This window comes from Melozone crissalis, unplaced genomic scaffold (genome assembly GCF_028551555.1).
Source record: "Melozone crissalis strain CALT ecotype California unplaced genomic scaffold, PUWL_Pcris_2 ptg000006l_1, whole genome shotgun sequence".
In the NCBI taxonomy this organism is placed as follows: domain Eukaryota; kingdom Metazoa; phylum Chordata; class Aves; order Passeriformes; family Passerellidae; genus Melozone; species Melozone crissalis.
In genome coordinates, this window is record NW_026535784.1 from 29923638 (window position 1) to 29949026 (window position 25389).

The following is a 25389-nucleotide window of genomic DNA, read 5'->3' on the forward strand; positions in this document are numbered from 1 at the left end:
CCTCTAAATTCCTGTTTACTCTGACAATGAGGATGTGTACAGTACATAAAATTTACAGTGATTATTGTCTTGTGTTGAATTGTGCCTGTGTGTGTAAACACATATACATACATGCAAAATTGTATTGCTATAAAGATATTTTTTAGAATACTGTTAGGGCAATAGTGTGTATTTGTGGTTAGTTCCTGATGATACAGATATATGAGAAGATGAGAAATGAAGAGTCATATTATTCTTAAATGTGCTGATACAGGAGGAGGGGGAGAGGCGGGGGGAGAGAGAGAGAGAGAGAAAGACAAGTAATACAGCATAAAGAACCCACAGGCATTTGGGCTTTCCCACTTCAGTAGCAAATAGGGGGAATTATGGGTTGGTGGTCTGCTTTCCCTTAGGAGGACACTCCTCCATCTGTTTTCAGTACAGCCTGTTTCCAATTTAAACACAGATTTCAATACAAACCTCGATTTCTTTACTCCATTTTATATGCAAAGTGAGGCTTATGAATCGGTGTCATTGCTATAAGGGCTCAGACCAAATTTCCCCCCAAAATTCACAGGCTGTTCATTTGAATACCTGCTTACAGTGGTACACAATGGGCAGCTTTGAGAAGAAAAATTGATAATCTTCACGGAAGAGTAATTTGAATGAAATTACACTTGACAGCCTGTCTCCAAGCAAACAAGGAGAGTGAGGGAGCCTTAGCTAAGCTCTGAGGACTTGCCTAAGCCTCTGCCGTTGGAGCTTCCCAGGGAAAAAAAAATCCACACTTTTTCCTACATCTGACTGAAGCTTTTGATTAATTCTCTGTAGCTGTTTCTAGTGAAGAAAGGTAGCCATGGAAGAGAATATGGAAGAGGGACAAACACAGAAAGGTATTGTGTTAAAATTGCTTTTTCTTTGCATGGAGATAATTATTTTGCTGTTCTTTATTTGCCTTAGCAGCGTGCTGTAAGGTTGGGGAATATCTGTATGTGGCAGATGGGGAAAGACATTATTTTCATATTATTTACTTCATTTTTTTCTCTGCAGTAGCACATAGCATTAAAAGAGTGACTGCCAGCTGATATCTAGTATAAAAAGAATCTAGCAAATTTTGCATCTATACGAATAATGTTGCGAGCATTTAATGCAGCCTGCTTTCCTGACTAGTCTTTGTTAATGTTCATTTATTTCACGTTTTCACGCTTGTCTAGCTGGGTCAAGGGAGTCTAGTGTGAACTATGAGAGAGCTACTCACACAGTATTTGGAGCTAGTTGCAGTTGGATATCTAACAATGTAACCAGTATTTACACCTTGAATGAGAATCCAGTCTGAACAAAGACCTGGGGTATATTTTGTATGTATTAGGCAGTACTGAAATTTCCCTCTGCCTTTTTGCCACTTTGGTTTTGTAATGTGTTGCAACAGACTTGCTATCGTTCCAATATTTGCATGGCATAGATTTGCAGAAATTAATTTTGCAGACTGCAGCTGAAATTGCTTTAGCAAGATGTACACAGCATGTTCAGAGCATTTCTGTTCCATGGCTTCTGAATGAAAACAACTGAATGTTATGGGATATGTTAGCACTTCAAAGTCCAATTTAAAGAGATTGTGGACAATTAATTAATGTGTGGATCTTTGGGAGACACAGTGTTTTCAGTCTTTTCACTTAAGTGTTATTCTGTACAAGAGACATAACAGTACTGAAAGGAACCAAGGCTTTTTTAATTTTTCTGTACTGCAAGCACAAAGGGTAATCCTAGTGAATATTTGCTGTGTTATATTTTTATTCCTTTCATTTTACATTTTTTTAATTCACTTCTATTCTTTGAGGAGGATATAGGAAGTTGCCAAATAATTTAGCATAAATTGCCTGTAAAGGCATATTTTTCTCCACTGATGCCATATTCTGTTTTTCTGCTCCCTGATCAATCTGCTTCTTACATGTAAATGTCATGCTTTCTCATTATAAGTGACCCATTTAGACAGAATGCAGCTTTGAATTGTTTATGGTCTTGATCTAGATGCACAGTATATAGTCATGACAACGTTAAAAGAGGATATATGTGCTCCATGTGTATACACACTTATTTTTATAAATAAGTCCATTAGTACTTGATTACAGCAGTTTCTTCAGTTGAATTTTATCATTTGTATCAAATGAAAGCTAGAATAGAAAAGTACAGGACAGGTCAGTTTTTCTGTTTTGTTTTGGTTTGGTGTGCTTTTTTTCCTGAAGGTAAAAATCAATACTTTTACTCTATGATTCAAATTTTTTAGGGTGCTTTACACTTAGAAATAGAACATATGCTTTTTTAAAAATTTCTGAAATGCATTCTTTTGCTTCTTAAAACTAGTAAATTGAACTGTGTGACCAAGAAATCAAAATACGTCATTGCTACCAAATGATGTTGCCTGAAGAAACAGTGTGAAATTCAAAATCCCTAAATTCTTATTAGGGAGAGGGGAAAAAAAAAACACGGGGGAAAAAGAAAACACACAGAAAAAATTGAATTTTTTTTATATTGAAAGAATTTGTTATTGATAAACTGTGTCCTCATTGTTCATATGATAAGCAGTTGAATGACCAATAGCCACTCAAAATGGTGTGATTAATAGTGTGATTACAACAGCTAACACTACTTACCCCCCACCCCCATTTAAAATGCCATGTGTTCAGCCTTTTTCCCCTTTAGTGGTACCCAGCTGTTGTCACAGAGAGTGGCACAAGAATGTTAAAAGCTCACATATCATATGTATTTTTCCTTATTGGTGTGAAAGGGGATGCTGCTTAGTTTATGTCACCACACCTGTGAGCTTGTCACTTCAAGATGTTGTGTTCCCCTGTTGGGTTATGACAACTTTTAGCATATATTTATAGTTTCAAGAAAATTTGCAATTCAGGAGGAAAATTAAAAAATATTTTCAATTTTGAATTTTTGGAGGTGCTTGACTGTATGATAGGGAAGTATAGGGATGATTATGAAGTCCTGGATCTCCTTAAGTTTTGCATTTTGCACTTGAAAAATATTGACTGGTACTAGTATGATGTGATAGTTCTCTTTCATAGTGTCTAGGGTCTTTTTGCTTTCATTTAGTGTGATCTATCTATCTGCTGTGTGATTAATTGGTATCCACAGGATAGTTCCAGGTCATCCGGACCAATTTTGCTAATTGTAGTGTTTCAGATATATGGTAATTCATATATTTTATTTTTCATCCTTCTGCCATCTCAAATGAAAAATGTTGCTTTCTTTCTTTCTCTTTTCTGATTTATACAAAATCAATGGGAGTATAAATTGTCACTGCTTATCAGCTCCTGTGCTTTTCACAGCAGATGCTTTGAACCTCCCACTGAACAGCATTACGTCTTGCTAGCAGCCATGATGGAAGTGAATAACTTCATATTGATGCGTTTCATAAATACGACCAAGATAGCTCTAGCAGATTTGGAAGCCTTTATTTCTGAGAATATCTTATTTTATCAAATAAGATATTATTAAGTGCAAACATAATTCTTAACACAGTGGCTCCAAATAATGGCCTTTTTCCACAGTCTTTCAGCATGCTAATATTTAGTACCTATGATTTCTTTATGCCTGTATCTTGGAAAATTAAAAGCAGGGAAATACATTCCTTTTTTTTTTCTGAAAGTAATGCATTATTAGAAACACTTCAAAATAAGGTTCATCTTCTCCCCTCCCCATTTTCTTTCTATTGGCTGCAGAAAATGTGTTTTCATACTGGCATCACTACCTTTAATATGGTTAAATGAGATAAGGCTATTGCCCAGCAGTTTTCAAATATGAGGCTGTAAAAATTGAAACCAAGAATAATTTCTATTCATAAAATTCCTGTTTCAAAATTCTGGAAAACTTGTTGTGCCTCCTCCACCCTATTTTTTTCCCCTTTGTTGGGAACTCAGTAAAGGTTGGGGAGGAAGTTTCAAAGGTATTTGCTCGGCAAGTATCGCTAGCTGTCCAAGAACTGAAAGTGTGTAGGAAGTCCGTCTCAAATACGAAGTAAATTAACACTAAAATATATTCTAGAAGGTAAAAAGTCATAACATCTCAGAAATACCAACTTGTTCACAATTTCTGTAAAACTGACATTATGCTACATCCTAGAATTCAGACATACTAAGACATTTAACTGCAGATTTACTGTCTGGAAAACCCAGGGTGACTAAACTGGGTTTATTTTTCAAAAATATCAGGTCCACTAAAAGGCGGAAATTTCACTGATGTCTTCAGGGATGCATGCTAATTTTGAAAACCTCATGCATAAATTGCATGTGGCAGTGGTAGGTCTCAGCTGCCAGTGTTTGAAAGACAATGATGTCAAACTGATAGCTTTATGATGTGGAAAAAGATATATTTCCAGTCCCTGCATTTCAGGTCTTCTCTCTGAGATAGCACTAAGACTGCAATGGTGTCCCCAGCCCCAGTTATTCATCCCAATAAAGAACTTTTCAGAGGGCAGGCACGGTAATTTTTTCACTGTAAGGAACTTGATACAGGAGAGTGAAAGATTATTCTCACCACAATCTGTTTCAGAAAAAAAGAGATGTTCTGGAGCACAGTAAATCATACCATTTGCACTAAATGGAAGATGAATTTTACTTTTTTAATGATTCAATCATAACTGCATTTTGCAGTTTGAATTCCTATGTAAAATAAACTCTTGGGAATGAATGGAGCATCATGTGTTTATAGAGCAGCAAACAGGAGGAAGAGCCTGATTTTACTTAAGCTTTCTTGGCTGTAGTATAGCTGATGCAGTTAAGATTTCACCAGTAGGATAGCCAAAAAAAAAAAAAAAAAAAGTAGTATTATTGTGACTACAAATGATTGAATGCCAGAAAATAGTGTTTGGCCTGCATTAGCAATAAAAGTGGATCTGCAGCCTATTATCAGAGTTTTTGCATTTGTTGTCACAGCATACCTGTGAAGGGGAGCTTTAAGCAGAGTGTTGGAAGAAAATCATAAGGAGACTAGGATGCTATCAGTAAAATGTACACACAGCCTGTACTTCGTCAGCCATGAGAGGGTAAATTGTTTCCTCTTACTTCAGTACTCTTTGGAAAATGGCAGACTGACTTAGTAGGATAGTACAGAGAAGTTAAATGAAATTAAAATTATGAATGCAAATTATGTGTTTTATTTCATATTAAGAAATGCCAACAGCCAAACAGTCCGAACACTGCTGACATCCTTTCTAAGTTAGTCTTCTAAATCTTCATATTTACCTCTAAGAGAGAATTATTTTCCTTCTGTTTTGAATGTTGTTGCAAAGTTGGTTAAAATAAGAGTGAGGAAATCCCAGTATTTTGCAGTTTGATTTTGTTTGGTGACAATACTTGTAAATAAAGCAGAGGAGTTATTTTTTGTTCTTTGGTGTAAATGCCACACTGAATGACAGTCATGCTTGTATCTTCAGTTAGATCCTTTTTATGTTGTTAGCATTCAAAAGGAACTTGGAAATAGTGTTTAAATTTGGCCTTATGAGTAGCAAGGAGCGGACATTTGTGGGCTGATATTCTCCATACAAATCTGGATTTGTAGTGCTTGATTCTTAAAGAAAACATGGTGAGCAGAGGTCAATCTCTATTTACTTTGGGAATATCTTTTCAACGTAGTAGGCTTAGTTCCCAATCTTGTGTTCAGATTGGATTTTTGCAAGTTGCTTGAGAGTGGAATGGTCTTAACTTTCATCATGTTTATTGTTTCCTGTCCTTAAAGGTATGTGTGTTATAATAAGAGCGTCAGATGAAATACTCACTTAACAGTTACAAAGTCACTAACAGAGTAAATAAATTTCCTTTGTAATCAATGCTAAATATGGAAATAAATTTTAGCATCTTGACAAACTATCTCACTGTATTTCCTGCTTAGTATTCCTTAGTAGTAAATCAATATGGTTCATTAAGGAAAAATGGAATAACAGTCAATATGAATTTGAAGTTAATTGTTCTAATACTGTAAGAGTTATTCTCCTTTATGTACTAACTCTGGGCTACCTTACTTAATATTCTTACATAAGGAGCCCTGACTCGTGGAGCTGTAATTTGAATATGTTATTATTCAATACATTAACCTTTTATTCTAAGATAATGATGTAAATAAATTTAGTCTTGCTTGCTTATTTAATCTTTAACATTGAATGTCTCTGTTAATAGCAGAAAACTTTGTATTTCTTACAGGCTTAACATTATACTAGTCCTAGGCATGAAAATCCAGCATTAATAGGACTTAATTATAATTTTATATACACTCTTTCAGGGCAAAAAACATTCCAACTGCCCCAAGGCAGATTGAATCCTCAATTCAATGTGTGAAAATTTAAGTCTTCATGGTTATTTTGACACTTGGATGTCAATTTCATAAATAAGCTATATTAAAAAGATTTTTCATAGGAGATGTAAATACATAGGAAAAAAGTGTTGAATGTATTTTAAATTATTGATTTACAATCATTAGTGAAAAAATACCACATCAAAATAGCAATATGAATTTATAAGGAGCTTTTTTGACAGTTTGTGAAAGTAAAGGCTCACCTTTGGGGAAAAAGGGCTATTCTGGGTTTCCAATTACTCTAAAAATAGGAAATATGAAGAACAATACTGTAGAGGCAGCAAAATTAAATTTGATTCAGCTGAGTGGTTAGGTTCCTTATGGAGAAGGATTGAGAGATTGTTATACTTAACATACAAATTATTTTCATTTTAGATTGTTACTGTGCATTAATTTCTGATCAGCACCTTAAACAATTTGGCAATGTGACTTTGTAACCTGTTTTAAGTAGCCTGCCACTGCACTAAAATTCAACATGGAAGAATGGAGGAAATGCTACTGGCCTCACATAACCATAATGTTTGCTTTCTTGACAAAATAGTTTTTACCTATTTTTTCTCTCCAGATACATAGGTGAGAGTATGCTGCTTCCTCCTAGTGGTTTTATATGGAGGACTGAGTAGAAAATGATAAAAAAACCAACCATGTTTTTGGGCTGTTTTGCCTCATATTTTAAACACTGTGAATGATTTTATAAAATCCATGAAGAATATAGGCACCTGATAGCCATTAAAAACAGAATGTAAAAAAGGCAAAGGTGAATATTGATCTTACATGAAGTACTTTGTCAGTTAATATTCTGTTTGGTAATTCTATTTCAGGAGAATTTTCATCCAATTCAAGTGACTAAAATGCAAAATTCCTGCTAATATCTTATCACATGGCCAATTTCTGAGACAGGCAGCAAGTCCCACATTGATGTGTTGGCACAAATCTTTCTCATGTGGGAGTGAGGAGTTAGAGAGACTTGAGTTCCACCGTGCAAGGAATGAGGAATCAGTCTTGTCATTTTCTCAGCTGCAGAGGGATCAAACTCAGGGCATCAAAATTGAGAGAGTCAAAGGTATACACCAAGTAGGAATTAATAAAACTGGGAACTAGTGTGTACATGTGCTCTAGGGTCTTATGGAGGAACACCACTGACACAAAAAATGGCTTATGTATTCTCTTAGCTTGTCCATGGTAACACTTGTGCTTCAATGCATTAGTCCCAAGAAGGCTAATTTTTGTCTTTTACTTTTTTTCCCCCTCTAAAATTTTCATCTCCTTCTTACTAGTTATCGTGTGGGAGTTCAGTACTCCTTCCAAAATTTATACTTCAGCCATCTGGAACAACATTTTTCCAAATAACAGTTGCTGAAATGCAACTGCTAAATGCAAGCATTACTCTTCTTTTTACATTTGTAACTCACCTTGTATTTGCACTTGGAAAGTTTCTGAGGACTTTTTTATTTTGTTCACATAGTGAAAGTTTCAATTTTTTTTCCACAGTAGTGATAACAATACAATTATTCAGCAAAGGAATATCACAATAGATTTAGTATCAATTTTTAAATTGAGCAGTGCATTCACTGAGGTTCTGGTACAAAACTAGACCAACAAAAAAGCATTTGCTACACTTTTGGTGTATGAGATTTGCAGAAAGGTACTACTGCAAATCTCTACTAAGTACTACTAGAGTACTAAGGTACTACTAATCTTAAAATAAACTTAAGGCAAAAATATTTTTTTCCCCTCACTTGTCAGTATCTTCTCATCTGTACCCCGAGTGCAGTTGGTTTTTTTTTTTAATTCATCTTAAAAAAAAGAAAAAAGAAAAAAAGTAGCTCTTTTTGATTGTTGTCCTGCTTTTCATTTTTCTGTGAAAGCACTTTCTTTTCTTTCTTTTGCTTTTACTTTTCCATGCCTGGAAGACATGGAAATTAAATTCTGCAGCATTTTAAAATCTCTTCTGGGAACATGTAATAGAAGATGACAAGTGCTGGATGTTTATTAATTAAGTCATAGCTGGTCACATCCTACTTCTCAGGTTGCAGAAGAATGATTTTATACAGGCAAAATTGGACATTAAGGAGGCATCTAAAGGAAGAGAGTAGTGGCATAGCTAAGTGATTAGGCAGGGATTGCTCTGCACGAAGGCACAATGAGAAAAAAGTAGAGATGATTGATGATTGTGCTGATAGAGGTTCAAGAGAGGCAATATGAACGGAAGAAGAAAGGAATAAGCAGTAGAATTTGAAATACCTTTGGAGGGCTTCAGAAGTCTGAAATTGATATGGTAATAGGGGAATCATATGATCATTTATGGCAAAACAGACTTCTGAGGTCATCTGAACCAACCATAAACCTAGCACTGACAAGTCCACTACTAAACTATGGTGGAAAATTATATTGGAGTTGAAAGAACATGTATGTTTTTCATAAGTTAATAGAAGCATACATTTGAATTATCTTTTTTAAATAGTGAACAATTATTTTAAGCACATTTTTCCCCCACAAGTAAAACAGCAACTGTGCTCATGGCTACTAATAATACCATAAAATTACTATGGTAATATTGTAACTGGGGCCAGTTTCTAGCTATTTAAGGCTACAGGTGAGGGCAAAGGGAGAGTAAGTCTAGTTTGATCTTAAAGTGATGAGAGATGGGAAAGATTCTGTTAGTTGGAAAAGGAAAGTATACCACTTCACATTCATGGAAAAGAGTTATCAAAATTGACCTGTTGGCCTAGTTTCTCTGGTGAAGGAAGCTGGTATTGCACCCCCTTGCTTAGCAAGGTGATGCAGCCAGTGTAGGAGGCTCCACAGTGTAGTGGCACCCTCTGCTACTGGTGAATCACTTTAACTTTATGTAGTTTGTCAAAGCCTCCCACCCCCTGTTTTCCTACCAAATCATCTCTTACTCTATTAAGATACACGCCATTGTAAGCACCTGGCATAACTTTGAATCTATTTAAAAGCATTTAGAAAACAACTATGTGAAGAGCTTGGAGTATATCTTTGCAGTTCTCAAGTGAGGAGCTTTTGACCATAGCTAAGAATTTAGCTTTGCTTATTTTTATGCAGGAGTAGATCCTGAGGTTCTGATGCCATGGTTTTGGTTGGTACTGCAGGGTGAGATGAGGAAACCCATCCAAACTGAGTACTTATTCCTATGCTTGGATGGCACAAAGCTCTCTGACTCTCATCTCTCCTGAAGAAAGTTATTACATACACCCTGTTGTGTTCTGCTTCCATCTGCCACATTGTTTGTTCCCAGTCTCTTTTACCATTTTATGACTCATCTCACACCATACAACCTTCAAAAGATTTTCAGCTCTGAGACAGGGAAAGTTACTGTCAGTACCATGAATGCTTTGGGAGCATTTGTGAGTTATCTAAGTAACAGTGAAGTCATTCAGTTGAGGATTGCTTTCCTTGTTAGTGAATGGTGATAGACAAGGTAAAATTACCTTAACCTGTCCAGCAAATTAATCCTTGCCGTTTGCCACTTAAAAATCATAATGTGTCTTAATTTATATGTACTAAGTGATATATATTCAGCAACTCTTTGCTCTTTGCTGGTCTGCTTGTTCTGCAACCTCTGTGATGAAAATTTATTTCCAGCCACATTTTCCTGCATAATTTATTTACCATGTTCACGACACAGCTTGGAGTTGGGATCTGTTCTCTGAGATGTTTGTTTGATTTGCTCCCCTTCCAAAGGAGGAGGTGGGAAATGGCTGAGATGAACCTGCTGCTGTCACTTGGACCAGAAAAATTTTTCCGTGCCTTACCTGAGTGTAGTGTTAAACTGGCCAGGCAGCTGCAGTAGGAGAGGATGCAGTATCTGATACTGGGTGCAGTGAGCCCAAATACAGCTTCTCCATCTGCTGGATTAGTCCATTGTGGAAAACCTTAACTGACCAGATGTCCGTGAAATAATTTTTAATTTTACTGATGATGATAGTAAAATAAAATAATATTTTGAAATCTGTATATGAAAGAACTTATAAACTCTAAATGATAGTGTTTTTCAAAAACATTATAACCAATAAAGAACATGTACTTGAGCTTATGGGAGTAACGGGGTGATAAGTCATTGTAAATAGTAACTCAATATGCATAACTGGGGATGAAAGTAAATGTCTGAAATTGCCTTGAGAAAGGGACCATTGACTACTAGCCACTGTGCTGGTAATGAAGGTATTCAATTATATTATTGAACATAGTGTTATTGATTTTTAAACTGAGTCGCTTTAGTGTGAAATGCTTCCTGCTTAAAATGGTTTGCCTTTGTTCATGATTTGTTGATAAACCAGTCCCATATAGAAAAGGAATTTATGTTTCTAGCTGATTGACACAAATATAGTGATTTACTTTAGTATTAATTAGTCTGAGTATATTAGATATATAAAATGCTTTTCCTATTTGTTGTGGTATTTTAATACAGCAGCACAATTATCTTCAGAGAATTTCTCAGCCTTCTAATTTTTTACTGACCCACTAACCACTGCTTCTGACCAACATACACTTTTGACATTATAAATAAACATAACCATGATTTCCCCCACCTTTCCTCTTAGTAGCAGATTGCAGTTCCTTGGAAACACCTGCAGGTTCTCTTTGCAGTTCTCGTGGTAGTCAGGAGCCTTATTGCCATGTTACTTAACTAGATGGTTGAACTAGAGTAAAAGAGTGTCTTGTTTTCCAGGTGTTCATAATCAGCTTGACATCTACTCCTCCAAGTCAGAAAACATGTCTACTATTTAGTCTTGACTTATATTTGCTACCTAATGCATTCCTTTTGCTGGAAAACTCATAGTTCTGATAAAGCATTAAGGACTCCTTTTATCCACACTGCCTACCAATGTTGTAGAAAATACTAAGATTTGCTGTAAGTGCACATATGGCCCTTCATTGCTTCCAAAAATTGCAGACATCAGAAAATCTGGAAATCTGAAAAATCAATGACCAAAGCTCTGATTTTGCGAAGACAATCACTGAGGTTGTGGTTCAATCCCTGTGTGGGCCATTTACTTAAGAACTGAACTTGATGATCCTTGTGGGTCCCTTCGAACTAAGAATATTCTGTGCATCTAAAGATACATCTTTGATGTCATGCACTGTGGGTAATCCCATTGGTTTTATACCAATATAAGCAAAAAGGAAGCACATGAGCATCTAAGATTAAGACCTAACAATGCCATGGAGTAATTTGCATCTTGCTGTCAGGTTTTTGGCAGGATATCTGTGAGAAGACATGATGATGCAATTTAAAAAGGTTTGAGAGGAAACTGGAAGGAAGGTTGAAAGGAGGTTTTTTATCAGCTGAAGGGGTTTTTTGTTTTTATCACATGGTATTACAGTGATTAATATGCTTTGGGTCTCCTGTGGATGTCAGCAGTTTTTGAAAAAATCATATTCTTCTTAGATCCTTTTTTTAAAGGTTTTTGTTTGTAGTCTTCTTTTGAATTAGTAGAATTTGGATTTACTTGTGAGCAGGGTATACTGGACCTTCTAGTGGTATTGAACAATTTTGCTGTGTGTCCTGTTCACATACTTAAGCCAAGATGATCATCAAATTTGCTATGCAGATGGAATTTTTCCCAAGGCAGGCTACTAGTGACCTTCTTTTTACCTTTTTTTTCTGCAACATGGTCTGCTTTCTAAGATTATCTGGGAGTTTATTTTCATTAAATTCTTGCTTCTAGTGCAAGACTAACACTGGTGTTTTCCCTCTTGCTGTCCTCTTGTAACAAAATATAGATGATCTTTGAATGTAGGTCTGGACCAGCATGTTGGTTATTTGCCTGTATTTTTTGGGTAGACTGGAGAAGATTTAATAAATCCCTCTGAACTGGACATCTTTTACAAGGTTTTCTTTTATTAAAAGGTTCTGGACTCTGACAATGTCTAGTCTGAGCACTAAGCATTTTTTCCTGAGATTTTTACCATATGAACTGTGCTGTTAAACATTTTAAAGGGAAAAAAGATACTATATTCAGATACATGTAGAATTTGTGTATCTTCTATTTATATGATACCAGTTTATTAATATAGATAAAATTAATAGAAAAGGATGCTCATCACTGTGATGACCTTAAGAATTCAGTAAAACATGTATACTTCAACCACACCCATGACATGTGGCACAAAGGCCAGAAAATTAAAATTAGTTTCAGCTGTTCGGCAGCATATGGAGGCTACCTTTTCTCTAAGATGTTATCTTGCAATTTCTCCAAATTATTCTAGATATATGAACATTGTTCACTAGTGAATAGACTGGAGTAATTATAACCTAGTGGTGGGTAGGTCTTTTAGGTCAGCTGTGTTTATGCTTGTGGTTCAGACAAGATATTTTTCTCCCCCCTCCCCATCTGGTACATTCATCAAATATTTAAGACACAGGGGAACCTGTTAAGGACATTTGGGCTCTTTTATCTGCTTTATGGCTGTGTTTACCTAATGGGGACTTTTACTGTTAATATTTTTTCATTTTGATCTGTTACATGTCTATGCCATCTGTACTGTCTGCACTTCCAGCAGATATCCTTCCTTTGTTACATGTCATATCCTCTTCTAGAGGAGTACATCTACTTCGTTACATAATTCTTCACAGTATGAACTTTTAAAATCCAGTTTGGACACCACTGTACTGGATTTAGTGATTGTAATATGTGGATTTCAAGACTTTAAAGAACCTGTAGCTGTTGGTGGGTGTGTTTTTTGAACATTATACACAACCAAACAGCTGAAATACCTTTTCTTGAGAGCAGACTAGCTATGTCCCTGCCTGGGGAGTTACCTCCTTCTAATACACAGTTATTCCTGCTTGTCTGTCTTGATTTATTCATTTTACTCTTTTATTTTTATTATTATCTTTTAATGTAGTCTCAACTCGATTTGATGTAGCTGCTGCAGTTGCTGTCTCGTCATATCCTCTGGGGTATATTTTTTCTCCTTTGTGTTATTCTTGCCTTAATCACTCCTGTTCTTTTTTTTTTTTTTTTTTTTTTTTTTGACTCCATATACTAACACTGTACCTCAAGCTGGAAAGATGGACTGTCTCCTACTGGAGGTGTGAAAGTACTGACACTCCAGAAGCCTTGATCTGTAATCATTCCAATAATCTAATACCCTGACAAGGTGATAGACTTCGATATTGTTACAGAATTGTGGTCGTTTTATTTCTAAAGGGATGATTTTACTAGGCTTTTTGTGGTCCTTCAGGGACAATGAATTGCACAATGGCCCAGATGTAACAAGCAATATGTAGCAGTTATTAAACTAAATTATTGCACTCATCCTCACTGTCCTTAATCTGTTAACGTTTTGATTTTTTTTTCCTTAAGCATCTCAGTTTGAAAAACTGTATAATTAAAAGTTTTCCTACTGAACTGTGATTAGGAATAATTTGACTGGGGGTAGAAGAGATGCAGAATACTTTCAGGTAAGCATAGTCATAAATTATAGAACATTTGCATAGAATTAATAACATGAAACAAATTTCTCCTTTGTAAGTGGGAAAAAATGTTAGAAACTTCCACAACAATTCATTCACCCTTTTCAGAATATGAAAAACTTTCAGTTTTTTAAAATTTCAATGATGTTATGTAAAAATAGCATAATTATTTGCATTTGCTGTGTGCAGTTGCTTTGACTCTGTTTTTGTTCTTTGTCCATTATGACTCATTTTATGAAATTGTTTGTTTTACCTTTGTTAAGAAGGACTAAGAAAACACCTCTTTTCTTGGTGTCTTTATGGTTATTGAGGTAGAATAGCAGTTGCTCTGTCAGTGTCACAGTGTTTATTTTAATCTCTGAATTAATTTTCTTGGTTGCTAGGCAATTCTACTTCATAGATTTAATGGAAATGACTAATTCAGTGTGCTCTCATTTCATAATAGGCAATCGTTTGCATTAAAACTGAAACTAGGTTTCTCTATGACATAATGTTTGACAAATGCTACTGCCAGTATACAATTTTATTACTTTAGTGAACAAAATATTAAAATTTCTGTTGTCCAGTCCTGTATTTCTTGCACAATCCAACAAAGCTGTTGTAAATATAAGGTATTCAACAGAGGGAGAATTGGGATTTTACATATATGTAGAGGGCAAACACCTGCCCTAAGGTCTGACATTTTGGAAATTCTTAAGGCATCTTATGGAGATGGTTCTCTAGTATGTATTTAGAGCTCGTATCGGTTAAGTCTTTTTACATCCTCAATGGCAGTGGTGTAATTAAAAAGTGCTTTGTATCTCAGTTACTCAGCCTACAGATGTATTCAGCAGATGCTGCTTATTAGCAGTACATGGAAGTTCAAAAATAGGTATGAATATTTAAAGTAATAATGGCCATATTATTAAGGAAAAACTCTCAGCAATTGGTTATTCTGGAGGTTTTTCATACTGAAAAACATAATGCCTGAGGACAGTTTCTTTAAAATTTAGAATATTGTTTCTGCTATTTTGATACTATTCCTATTTAAGGACAAATATGTAGGAAAAGGACTTTAAATGAAGCTTCTTAGGTTCCTCTGTATCAGGGTAGTGCAGGCCTCTTTCATTTTGTTGCTACCAGCTATGCTTTCATTTATTCTGAGCTATCATCTGCTGAAATACTGTCTTTCAGCTTGCTATCTCCATTTTGCTCCTATGTCTCCATGCTGGGGAGCTGCACAGCTTAAAAATGAATGGAACCCACCCTCTTCTGTAGAAGAATAAAGAATTCTGTGGGCCAGACAGCCTGTGGTGTACTCTAGTATTCTCTGGCCTTCTGATGTTGGTTCAAGGTTTATCAGTTCAACTTCTTTAGCCCAGAACATCATTCTGCATGCTTATTTGATATTAATTTTCCTTCTCTTTAGTTTATCTTACATTTGTATTCCTGACTGCAGCCACATTTTTATACAGTTAGTGTGCTGAAGACCACAACTGATTTAGTTTAGCTATATCGTTTGTGGCCATCAAAACACTAAATTCTAGGTCCAGTTCACAAAGACATAATATTTTATCAAGATTGGGAATGCTGTATATTTTGATGCTTTTTTTATTTAATACACAGTCTTTTAGTACCTATTAATAATAAAAACACTCTAGAAAAATCTCCCAGTTGCTATCTTACACCTTTAATTACCATCTCATGATTATAAAGTAAGCAGTGATACCCATGCTATTTTTGAGCTTTTTAATTGGATTTGAGAGAAAACAAATTTCAAAAATGCCACAATAAAAAGTATTTAAAGCTTTTTTGAAAGGACATAGAAAAAAATTAGATCACTGAACTGTATGCCTCACAGAAAAAAAAATTGGATTTGTTCAGTTTTTTGTTTTATTTGAGCTAATAAGATGGGTAGTTAGCCAGAATACTTGCAACTGTAATGGTAATGGACACTGAAAGCAAAAAGTTGACTGGTTTGTATTCAATACATACTTGTGAGACTGTCTCAGTTTTTGTAAATGAGAGGTGGAGTATGAAGCCAAAATGAATAAGATTAGATTTATGTCAGTGAACTCTCCTAACTCATCTTAATCTATTTTAACATTTAAAGAAAGCAGTACTGAGATGATAGTTTTCTGTTTGTGGAACTGGGTTATGAAACTCCTGCAACAGAAGCATGAAAATGTTAATGTGAGTGAAAGCAAACCTCTAGGGAAAATGAAACAAATTTCTTAATGAATATACTCCATGTCCCTGGCTCCACGAGGCAGAACACTTACTTGAATAAACTGGTTGCCAAAGAAATCTCTTTAGTGTACTAACTTTACAAAATACCAACAATTGCCTTTCAACAAATGGGATAATGGGAAAAAACCTTCAAAAATCAAATCAAAGACCTCCAGGTAGTTTCAGCAGTGTTCCTCATCCGTGGGTATGAGTAGACATGAATTCTCTTTTCATGGGGATATTAGGAAAAGGTTTTTCACCCAGAGGTGGTTGGGCACTGGAACAGGCTCCCCAGGGAAGTGGCCACAGCACAAAGCTTGATAGAGTTCAAAAAGCATTTGGACAATGCTCTCTGGTACATGGGGTGACTCTTGGGGGCAGAAGTTGGACTTTGATGGTCCCTGTGGATCCTTCCAGCTCTGGATATCCTATGGTTTTATGACTCTCAGCAAAAGTACAAAATTAAAAAAAGAAAATATGTCATAGCAGTAATTTTCATCATTCTTGGTAATTCTGAGGAATGAAATTGTTATGAAATAGTGACAGTATTAAAAGTTATGTTGTTGGATTAAAAAGTAAGCTCTCTTTTCAGCCAGTAATTCATAAGTTACTCCTTTAGAGATAATGTTTTGTGAAATTACTGGGACATCATCTAAGATTCTGGATTGAGATATGAAATATCTGAAACAGATTATTTGTATAATTTACATTTTCCAGTTTGATTTGCAGAAATTACTACAAAATTATTTGCAACCCTGAAAAATCTTGCTGTAATTCACTGTGTCTTGATTTCTCATTTGTGAAAAGCAGGATAGGACATATATAAACTTTCATTTCTTCCACTGATTTTGATTTGTTTATCACTTTAATTGGTGGTAGTATTTACAATTCTACAATGCAATCTCAGTTGAGTCATCTAGATATTAAAGCAAGATAAAGTGTGCTAGGGAATACTTACTAATTTGTAAATAAATAAATAAATTGCAGGCATTCAATGTTTTTTGTTAGTAAGGGTGAAATGCAGTGTAATTGAAGATTCTTTCCTGTCCCACCTTAATTCTTCATCAAACATTTTATTTAAATGAACAAAACTGAAGGAGTTGCATTCATTATACATATGGCATATGTGTTGTTAAAATGAAGAGTGACAGACCTTTGATTTTTAACAGAGACATAATGTAAGTCAGAGTGCTGTGATATACATATGGTGGATGTCGGTACAGCATGCCAAAGGAAGGAACAGTTCAGAAAGTTGTTAACTTCATTCCCTTCAAAAAACCTGAATTTCTTAATGATTATAATATGTGACATGGAAAGTTCAGAATGGATAGGTCCATACTAACCATTAGTGCCTTTTTAAACTCATTTTACAGAAGTGGTACCCAACAGAGACAAATTAGCCTGTGTTTCTGTGTTTGCTTGTTTGTTAAAAAAAGAAAAGCATTTTCTTCTGATGAATGGCTATTTTTCTTTAGAAAGGTGATTGCAACATTTTCAGCTGCTGAAATGATGACAAAATTTGTTCTGTCTTTGGCAGCAAAAAATACAGACTTTGTATTATCAGCACATGATGAAGTAGAAACCCAAATACGAAGAAAATTTCAGGCTGAAAAATTAACAGGCCTAACTCTTAACAGAAATATACTCAAACTACTGTTTTTTAAGATGTGTTTGCTTTCTTTGAATATATTTGGTATACAGCCCATGCAAAGAGAGCCTCTGAGCATCTTCCTGCACGTGCATGTGATGTGGTCCCGTCATGTCACATCCAGTCTCTCCCAAAACTGTAAGCACCACCATCTAATTTGTCCTAGTGGGATGAATGCACTGTGGGGAACTCTGCTCTGTTATAGCAAGATTTATGTCTGCTATTCAAGCTATCTTGTTTAAATTTTGTTTATAACCCATTCTTTAAGACTTCTGTCTGTTAAAAAGATGTAGAATTAAATTAGTTGTAGAAATAACCAGTCTTCTGTATACCTCACTTCATTGCAAGTTTGAAGTCCTCTTTAAAAGCAGCTCCAAAAATCTTGTGATATGAACAAAATCTCAGCAGTTTCATTACAAAAGCAAATTTCTGACCTTACTGGCTTCAATAAAAAATTATCCTTAAAATTACATTTATTATATATTTCATCAATAGCATATGGATTATGTGGAGGCTCTGACAATGCTGGTAACACTTTTGGCATGCATGGCCCGTATCTTTATTTTAATTTACTCGCTTCTAAAGAATTTGAAAGGTTGCTTGGTTTTATTTTCTTTATTTTCTTTCTTTTTTTTCATTTTTTTCTGTGATAAATATGAGTATTTTTCAGCCTCTGGTATTTTAGTTTTAATGTCAAAGCACATGATGGACCTAGTGTTTGCCACTAATGCGTTGAATAACATTGAAGAGCAGCTCTGCCCTCAGACAACAAATGTTGTATTTAGAATGACTGAAAGCAATGTCAAACTATTACAGGCTTCCCTAGATATATAAAAGTAGGCAGAAAGGGCTTATTGCAATTCAAACAGATGAAGTGTAGAATATAAAGTTTTCTGACAGTCTAGTATGTAGGTTGAGAAAATAGTGGATGGAACTTTATCTTCTACATCCAGTCAGAAATTGTAGTAGTACTGTTAGCTTGCTAGAGAGGATAATTGATAATACTAGGTCAGTCCATGGAAGCATATTTCCAATTGCTTCCAGTCTTTTCTTTCAAACATGAAGTATTCAAAAGAAGGATTTGCATTAATTTTTTACAAATTTGATACTAACCCATGAAAATGCATATATGAATTCAAACATTTTAGAAAAGATTTTTCTCTTCATAATTCTTTCTAATCTAATCTTATGGCAGTTTCTTAAGAAGTTTGAAGATTGGTTTGGGGGTTTCTTTTCAATTTCTATTAATAAAGTGTAGCGCTTCCTTTATATTGTGATGTGCTGTAGTGTTTTAACCCATCCAGGAGCCAAGCCCCACACAGCTGTTCACTCACTCCCCCAGCAGTGGGATCAGGGAAACCAAAAACCAGAGAACTTATGGGTTGAGATGAAAACAGTTTAATAGGGAAAGCAAAAGGCATGTACACAAGGAAAACAAAACAATAAATTAATTCACTACTTCCCATGGGCAGGCAGGTGTTCAACCATCTCCAGGAGAACATGCATAGCTGTGACTTGGAAAGACAAATATTCTAATTCCAAACATCCCTCCCTTACTTTATTTTCCCTACTTTATATGCTGAGCATGATGCCACGTGGTCTGGAATATCCCTGTGCTCAGTTTGGGTCACCTGTCCTGGCTGTGTCCCCTCCCATCTTCCCATGCATCCCCCCTCTTCCTCCCCAGCAGGGCAGGATGAAAAGCAGAAAAGGCCTTGGCTCTGTGCAGCCCTGCTCAGCAATAACAAAAACATCTCCCCATTATCAGCCCTGTCTGTGTTCAGCACAAATCCAAATCACAGCCCATGCCAGCTGAAGAAACTAGCTGTGACCTGGCCAAAACCAGAATAAATATATAGAAAGCTTTTTGCCCACAATAAACACTGCTATCTGTGGGGGAGAGATATACTGGTGGAAAAGGAAGTGAATTTATAGTAGTTTGGTTTAGTCATGAAACAGTGTTTTTCTGAGTCCCAATTAGAGACAGGTAAAGTAGTACCAAAAGATTAGGAAATAAATGTTATGTGGGTCTGCAATCTGGGGCTTATAGTCATAATAGGTTGTACTAGTGCACAATAACTCTTTTATTCTTTTAATATAACTATACTGTAGTTGTACTGTGATTGTTAGATGAGCAGAGTATGTAACATTCTGAGAAATGGTTTGGTTTTCTCAGTTCTGTGAAACAAATTCCTGTAAATGATGATGAACAGACCTTTAAGAATATATTGTGAGAAAAAAGAAGGCATTTATTAGAATTTTTACTTTTGCTGTGCAGCAAGCGTTGGGCCATCATTCAGATCATGAAGCAAAACAGCCCCATAAAGTTTCCTGTGCTGGGAGCAGGGGTAGAGCATAGTTGTATGTCGGTATTCCTCACCAAGGGAAATTAGGAAAGATGAAAATGGAAAGAAATTGCTGCTTTCTCATGCCCCACTGTTCAGCATAGCCAGGTAGATCTGAGGGTGAACTGGTCTGGAAGAAATGAATGATTAACAATATTCATTACCACTGGAGAATGAAAGAACAGTAAGAGAATGAAGAGGACTTCCAGCATGAAAGAATTTTGAGCAGCTATGCAGCACATAAGGTGTCTGTTGCCTGAAGTTGTGCACCACATCTGCTTAGATTTTCAAAATCTCCAGGGACTAAGTGATAATAATTAAATGAAAATATCAGTCTTAATGTCATAAAAAAATGAGACATCTTGAAAATGTGAAGTGGATGCATTCTGAAAGCTCTGGAACCAAAATAAAAAAGTGAAACAACAGAAGACCTGTTAAAAAACAAACAAAAAAGAAAACAAATAAAAAACCCCACAAACACCTAAACACAAGGCAAAAAAAAAGGCCCCAAACTTGTTTTAAGTGTCACATGGAGGCCTCCTGTGAAGTCAGTTGATGTTTACAGTTGATGACAATTAATGTAGTCCTATGCACTTAACTATTTTATGACAGTAAAGCTAGCTGTCCTTTAGCCATTCTTTTCATTTGAACAATTAATTTCCTTGCTCCTACAGCAGATAACAGGGCTAGTAAGGAGGTGTAATCAGAGTTTCTGTGTCTAAGAATGCAGTAGAACGCAGTAGGTGGGTAGAGACTTAGTGTATAGTGTTAGGTGAAGATCTGCACTTGCAGGAGCTGGATAGTGGAGTACATCTGATGGGCCACAGACAGGATTGTGTGGTCTTACTTGGAGTGAGAGGGTGGATAGCTGCTGGAATTGCCAATGGCTGGCAAATTAGCTAACTACACAGGTTGCAAGGGTTTAATGTATAGAGGAGCTTGTTAGGACAGGAGGGTCTCCATCTTTTATTCTGTGTTTAAGGAATATGATATCATACCTGCACAATATTTTACTCCTCCTACTTGAAGCAAGAAGCTGAGGGAGGAAAACCAAAATCACTTTTCAGCCAGAAGGAGTTTCTGTAGCAGTTACGTTGGATCTGTGCAAAGCTGTCAGGGGCGGTGTTGGCACTGAGACTTTAGCCAGAGAAGAAGCTTCAAGGACTGTAGCAATTCCCCAGGCAACAGAAGAAAACAGACAGAAAATGCTGTGCCTGCTCCTGCCTGCAGAATTCCCATAAACTCTTAGGCCTGTATCACAGAATCACAGAAGAAGCTGAGTTGGAAGGGACCCTCAAGGATCATCAAGTCCAACTCCTGGCCCTGCACAGGACAGCCCAAGAGCCACACCATGTGCTTGAGAGCATTGACCAAATGTTTCTTGAACTCTGTCAGGTTTGGTGCTGTGACCACTTCCCTGGGCAACCTGTCCCAGTGCCCAATGGGTGATGCTGTGCCTGATGCACCCCACAACATGGTTAGCCCTCCTGGCTGCCAGGGCACACAATAAGTCAGATTCAGCTTGTTGTCAACCAAGACTTCTTGGTTTCTTTCTACATCTCTGCTTTCCAGTATCTCATTCCTCAGTCTGTACTGTACATACAGGGCTGCCTCATCCCAGATACTTTTCCTTGTTGAACTTCCTGTGGCTGGAGATTGCCCAGTCTTCTACTTCAGCAGGGCCTCTCTGCAGGGCCTTCCTGCAGACTTGCTTAGTATCCCTTCTGCATCCAAATAATTTATGAAGATGTTGAAGAACACAGGCCTGAGGATGGAGCCCTGCAGAACCCCACTTGTGACAGGTCCCCAGTCTGATGTGACCGCACTCACTGTAACTCTTTGTGCCCAACCTGTGACCCAGTTGCTCACCAATCACAAGATATATTTATCCAGCTGCGTGCTGGACTTTTTGTCCATAAGAGTATGGTGCGTGACAGTATCTAAAGCCTTACGGAAATCCAAAAAGATCACATCAGCTGGCTTCCCTTCATCAAATGGTGGGTTACCTCATCATAAAAAGAAATAAGGTTTGATAAACAGGACTTTCCTCTCACGAAGCCACGGTGGCTGTGACTGAGGACTGTGTTGTCTTTCAGGTGTTTTTCAATATCTCCCAGAATAATCTTCTCCATAACTTTACCAGGCACTGAAGTGAGACTTTCAGGCCTCTAGTGGGGTTTTCTTTCTCTTCCTTCTTGAAAACTGGGACAATGTTTTCCAGTTTCCAGTCAGCTGGGACCTTTACGGACTCCCAAGACTACTCAAAATCATCCAGAGAGGTTTTGTGAAGACATCAGCCAGCTCTGCCAGGATTCTGGAATAAATCCCATCAGACTCCTTAGATTTGCAGGGATCCAGCTGGAGGAGCAGATCCTGCACCATTTCAGGGTGAGCAGGGAGTTGATCATTCTCACAGTCATGGTTCACTAGCTATCAAGTTTCACCATTTAGCTTGCAGTGCTGCATAGGGTGTGCACATTCATTTTGATTTTTAAAAATTATATAAAAACATTGCTTTATTTTGATCAGCAGCTTTAGCATAGTCCAATGCTAAGGCTGCTCTTTGGTGATACTTGCCAAAAGCTCAGTGCAATATGTGCAATGAATCACAGAATGTTCCTCTAGCACAAAAGATTGAATTCTCTCATTTTTGCTGCCCTCAGTCTTTGGCTTTGGGAAATGCATTTTTCAGTGGTTTCTCATGGAGATGGGGGGCACTGGACTGAGATCTGCTGGGAGATTTCCCTAAACTGCTTATTAGGAGGAAAGGCCAGACTTGTGGAAGGGAAGACTACCTAACAGCATGCAGTAGAGTCTGATTTTTCCCTTGCAGATGTGGTTTGAAAAGTGGAGAGAAAGCTGAAGTAGTACTTTCTCTCAGTTTGAATTGACAGCATTTGGAAAGCTTCACTTCCAGAGAGACAAGAATGTTGAAATCATTCTCTCACAATGACTCTCATTTAAGGGTGTGCTGAGGAGAAACCTAGGTACTTTTAGTCACTGGTAGATGCAAAGCAGATTACTTGGTGTGGGGAGCAGAGGGGAACTGGAAGGTTGAATTGTCCTGCAATCAAGATCAGCAGACTGGGCTGTAAGAATTCTTTCAAGGAGTTTCAAGGAACTGGAAATCATGGAGAGCATTTGGTAAACCAGCAGATACTCCCTGTTCACAAGGGTGCCATTAGGTGCCATAAGATGCAGTCAGTTTAGGATGATTCTTTCTATGTCCTGGTTTGCAGAGATACAGGAGAAGCTCTGCTATGGCCCATCAGACCTGGATTGTATCCCTGACAGCATTTGTTCTACAAATACAGCAAATCTCTGAGTGTATGTGTGTGTATGACAAATTTCATGGAACAAGTCTGAAGTAATTTTTATGTGTTCTTTTTTTCAAAGAGCACATATCTGAGAGTATGCCTGTCCAATTGCCATTTTCAAGTCCCTCCTGTAAATCCTAAAAGAAATCTTAAATTTGTTCAAAGAAAAGCTTGTCGGATTTCCCACCCACAAGGGAAAATTAATATATTTTCCTTTAACTTCACTCTTTGGAATAGTGTGAGATATTTTGGCTGTAATTTAAGAGATTGCAGCCTGGAGGGACACCATGCATAGCCAAATGCATCCTTAATAATTGATTTTGGAAAATTAGTAAATACAAACGGTGTTTTACATTGGAAAATATTGGCATAATAATGCAAGTTACTACATATGAGAGACGTCAAGTGTAAGGAAGAGGGGAAAGGAGTGGAACAAGAAAATCAACACAGCTGTGTATCTCTATTACTGTTATGTAGTATCTGTGAAGAATGAAAGTTTATGGATTTGATAAAATACGTATTGCTTAAAGAATTTAACTTATGTGGGTTTATAATATTCTGATATTTTTAACAGCAAATGCAGACATTAATTAGACTGTGTATGGAATAAGACAAGATTATAAACAAAGATAACCCTCCTGGGAGATAGAAAGGAAAGCCCCTGTGTTCCTTTTGCATGGCATAGTGACATGGGCCTAGGGAGCCTTTTAAAGAGATGAGAAATTTGGGATTTAATTTTGTGGAAAGAGACAAAGCTGAGGAAGGACTGAGTGATCAGTAGTGTGGAATATAAAGAATGTGCATGGGAAAAGTGACTGGAAGAAAAAGGGTGGTGTGTGGCTCCCCATACCTCCAAACTAGCCAAACTATTAGATAATACTGCAGGGATATTATATACAATCTAGAATTGCAATTTTTACCGCACACTGATGCTGACTTTTTTAGAATAAAGTTTTCACCTTTAAGTCTGTCTGGGATCAGTAATCTCATGCAGGCATAAGGAACATTTGCCTTCCTCCACACCTCCTGAAAATTATATTCAAAAAAATGTCATACAGAAACTATGGGAGTCTGCAAGCCTCAAAGGTTTGGAAGTATCAGTTTCAGGATATGAAGCAATACCCACTCTTAGGTGTTAATTAGAAAGGTATTTCTGCCGGGGGTGGGTGATGGAGAAACAATTCAAACCAAGAATCTTGATACTATCCAATTGCGGCAATATGGGTTCATATACCCAGGTATAATAGAAATATACAAAATATTAAGAGTAAACATATAAATAAACCTTCATTGGATTAAAAAATAGCCTTTTCTACAGATACTGCAGAAGGCTGCAGCTATTTTTTGCTCACTGCATGGTTCCTCAGATAATTCCATTTGGTAACTGGTGACACATGCATTTAAAAAAATGCTGACTTTCATTTAAAGTGACAGGGTAATATTGCTAAGAAACTGAAGAATGTAGGTAAACATGTATTAAACATACATTTTTTGCATTTGGTAGTACGCCATTATGTTTATTTATTTCTCTTGGTGGTTGCCAGCCTTTTTAAGCAAATTATTTATGTTTGAATAATCTATTTGCAGAGAATGAAAAGAACAGAAGGAAACTGGGAATTGAAGGAAGTGGGAAGATTTTGAATATGCCTGCAATAGTATATTTGTAAAAGTGAAGAACTGAATGGGAAACCTGTAACTAGCCTGCACATAGTTAATTTTTAAATATACATCCATGATCTAACTGTCTTGCAGAAATCACTGTGGGGGTTTTTGTAACGATTTGCTCCTACGATAGCCATCTGTACAAATATATTCTAAATTAACCATTGCCTTCTCATAGCTTGAAAGAAGGTTTTCAGGTCTTAATTCTGCTCAGCTCTAGCCAAGAATGCTACACACAAAAGCTATTTCATTCCCATTACTCTTATGGCAATATTAACTTAGTTTTGTGAACCTAGTTAAAAAAACAAATACACAAATAATGAATGCAGATTATCATGGTAGTTTCTTTAAAGAAACAAATGCATGGGAGGATTAAAACATATTACCGTTAACTCTGTTTATAGTGTTCTGGCTTTTCAAACTGACAAA

At 36.5% G+C, this 25389-nt stretch overlaps 1 protein-coding gene across 1 annotated transcript in view; it reads left to right on the forward strand.

Annotated features, from left to right (window-relative positions):
* Positions 1 to 306: 306 nt before the first annotated feature.
* The window catches only part of GPM6A (glycoprotein M6A), a 114535-nt gene continuing 89452 nt past the window's right edge, over positions 307 to 25389 (forward strand). Inside the window, exon 1 of the mRNA XM_054292536.1 lies at positions 307 to 872. Within this exon, the coding sequence (XP_054148511.1) occupies positions 836 to 872 (37 nt within the window). The 5' untranslated portion in view covers positions 307 to 835. The remainder of the gene's footprint in view (positions 873 to 25389) is intronic.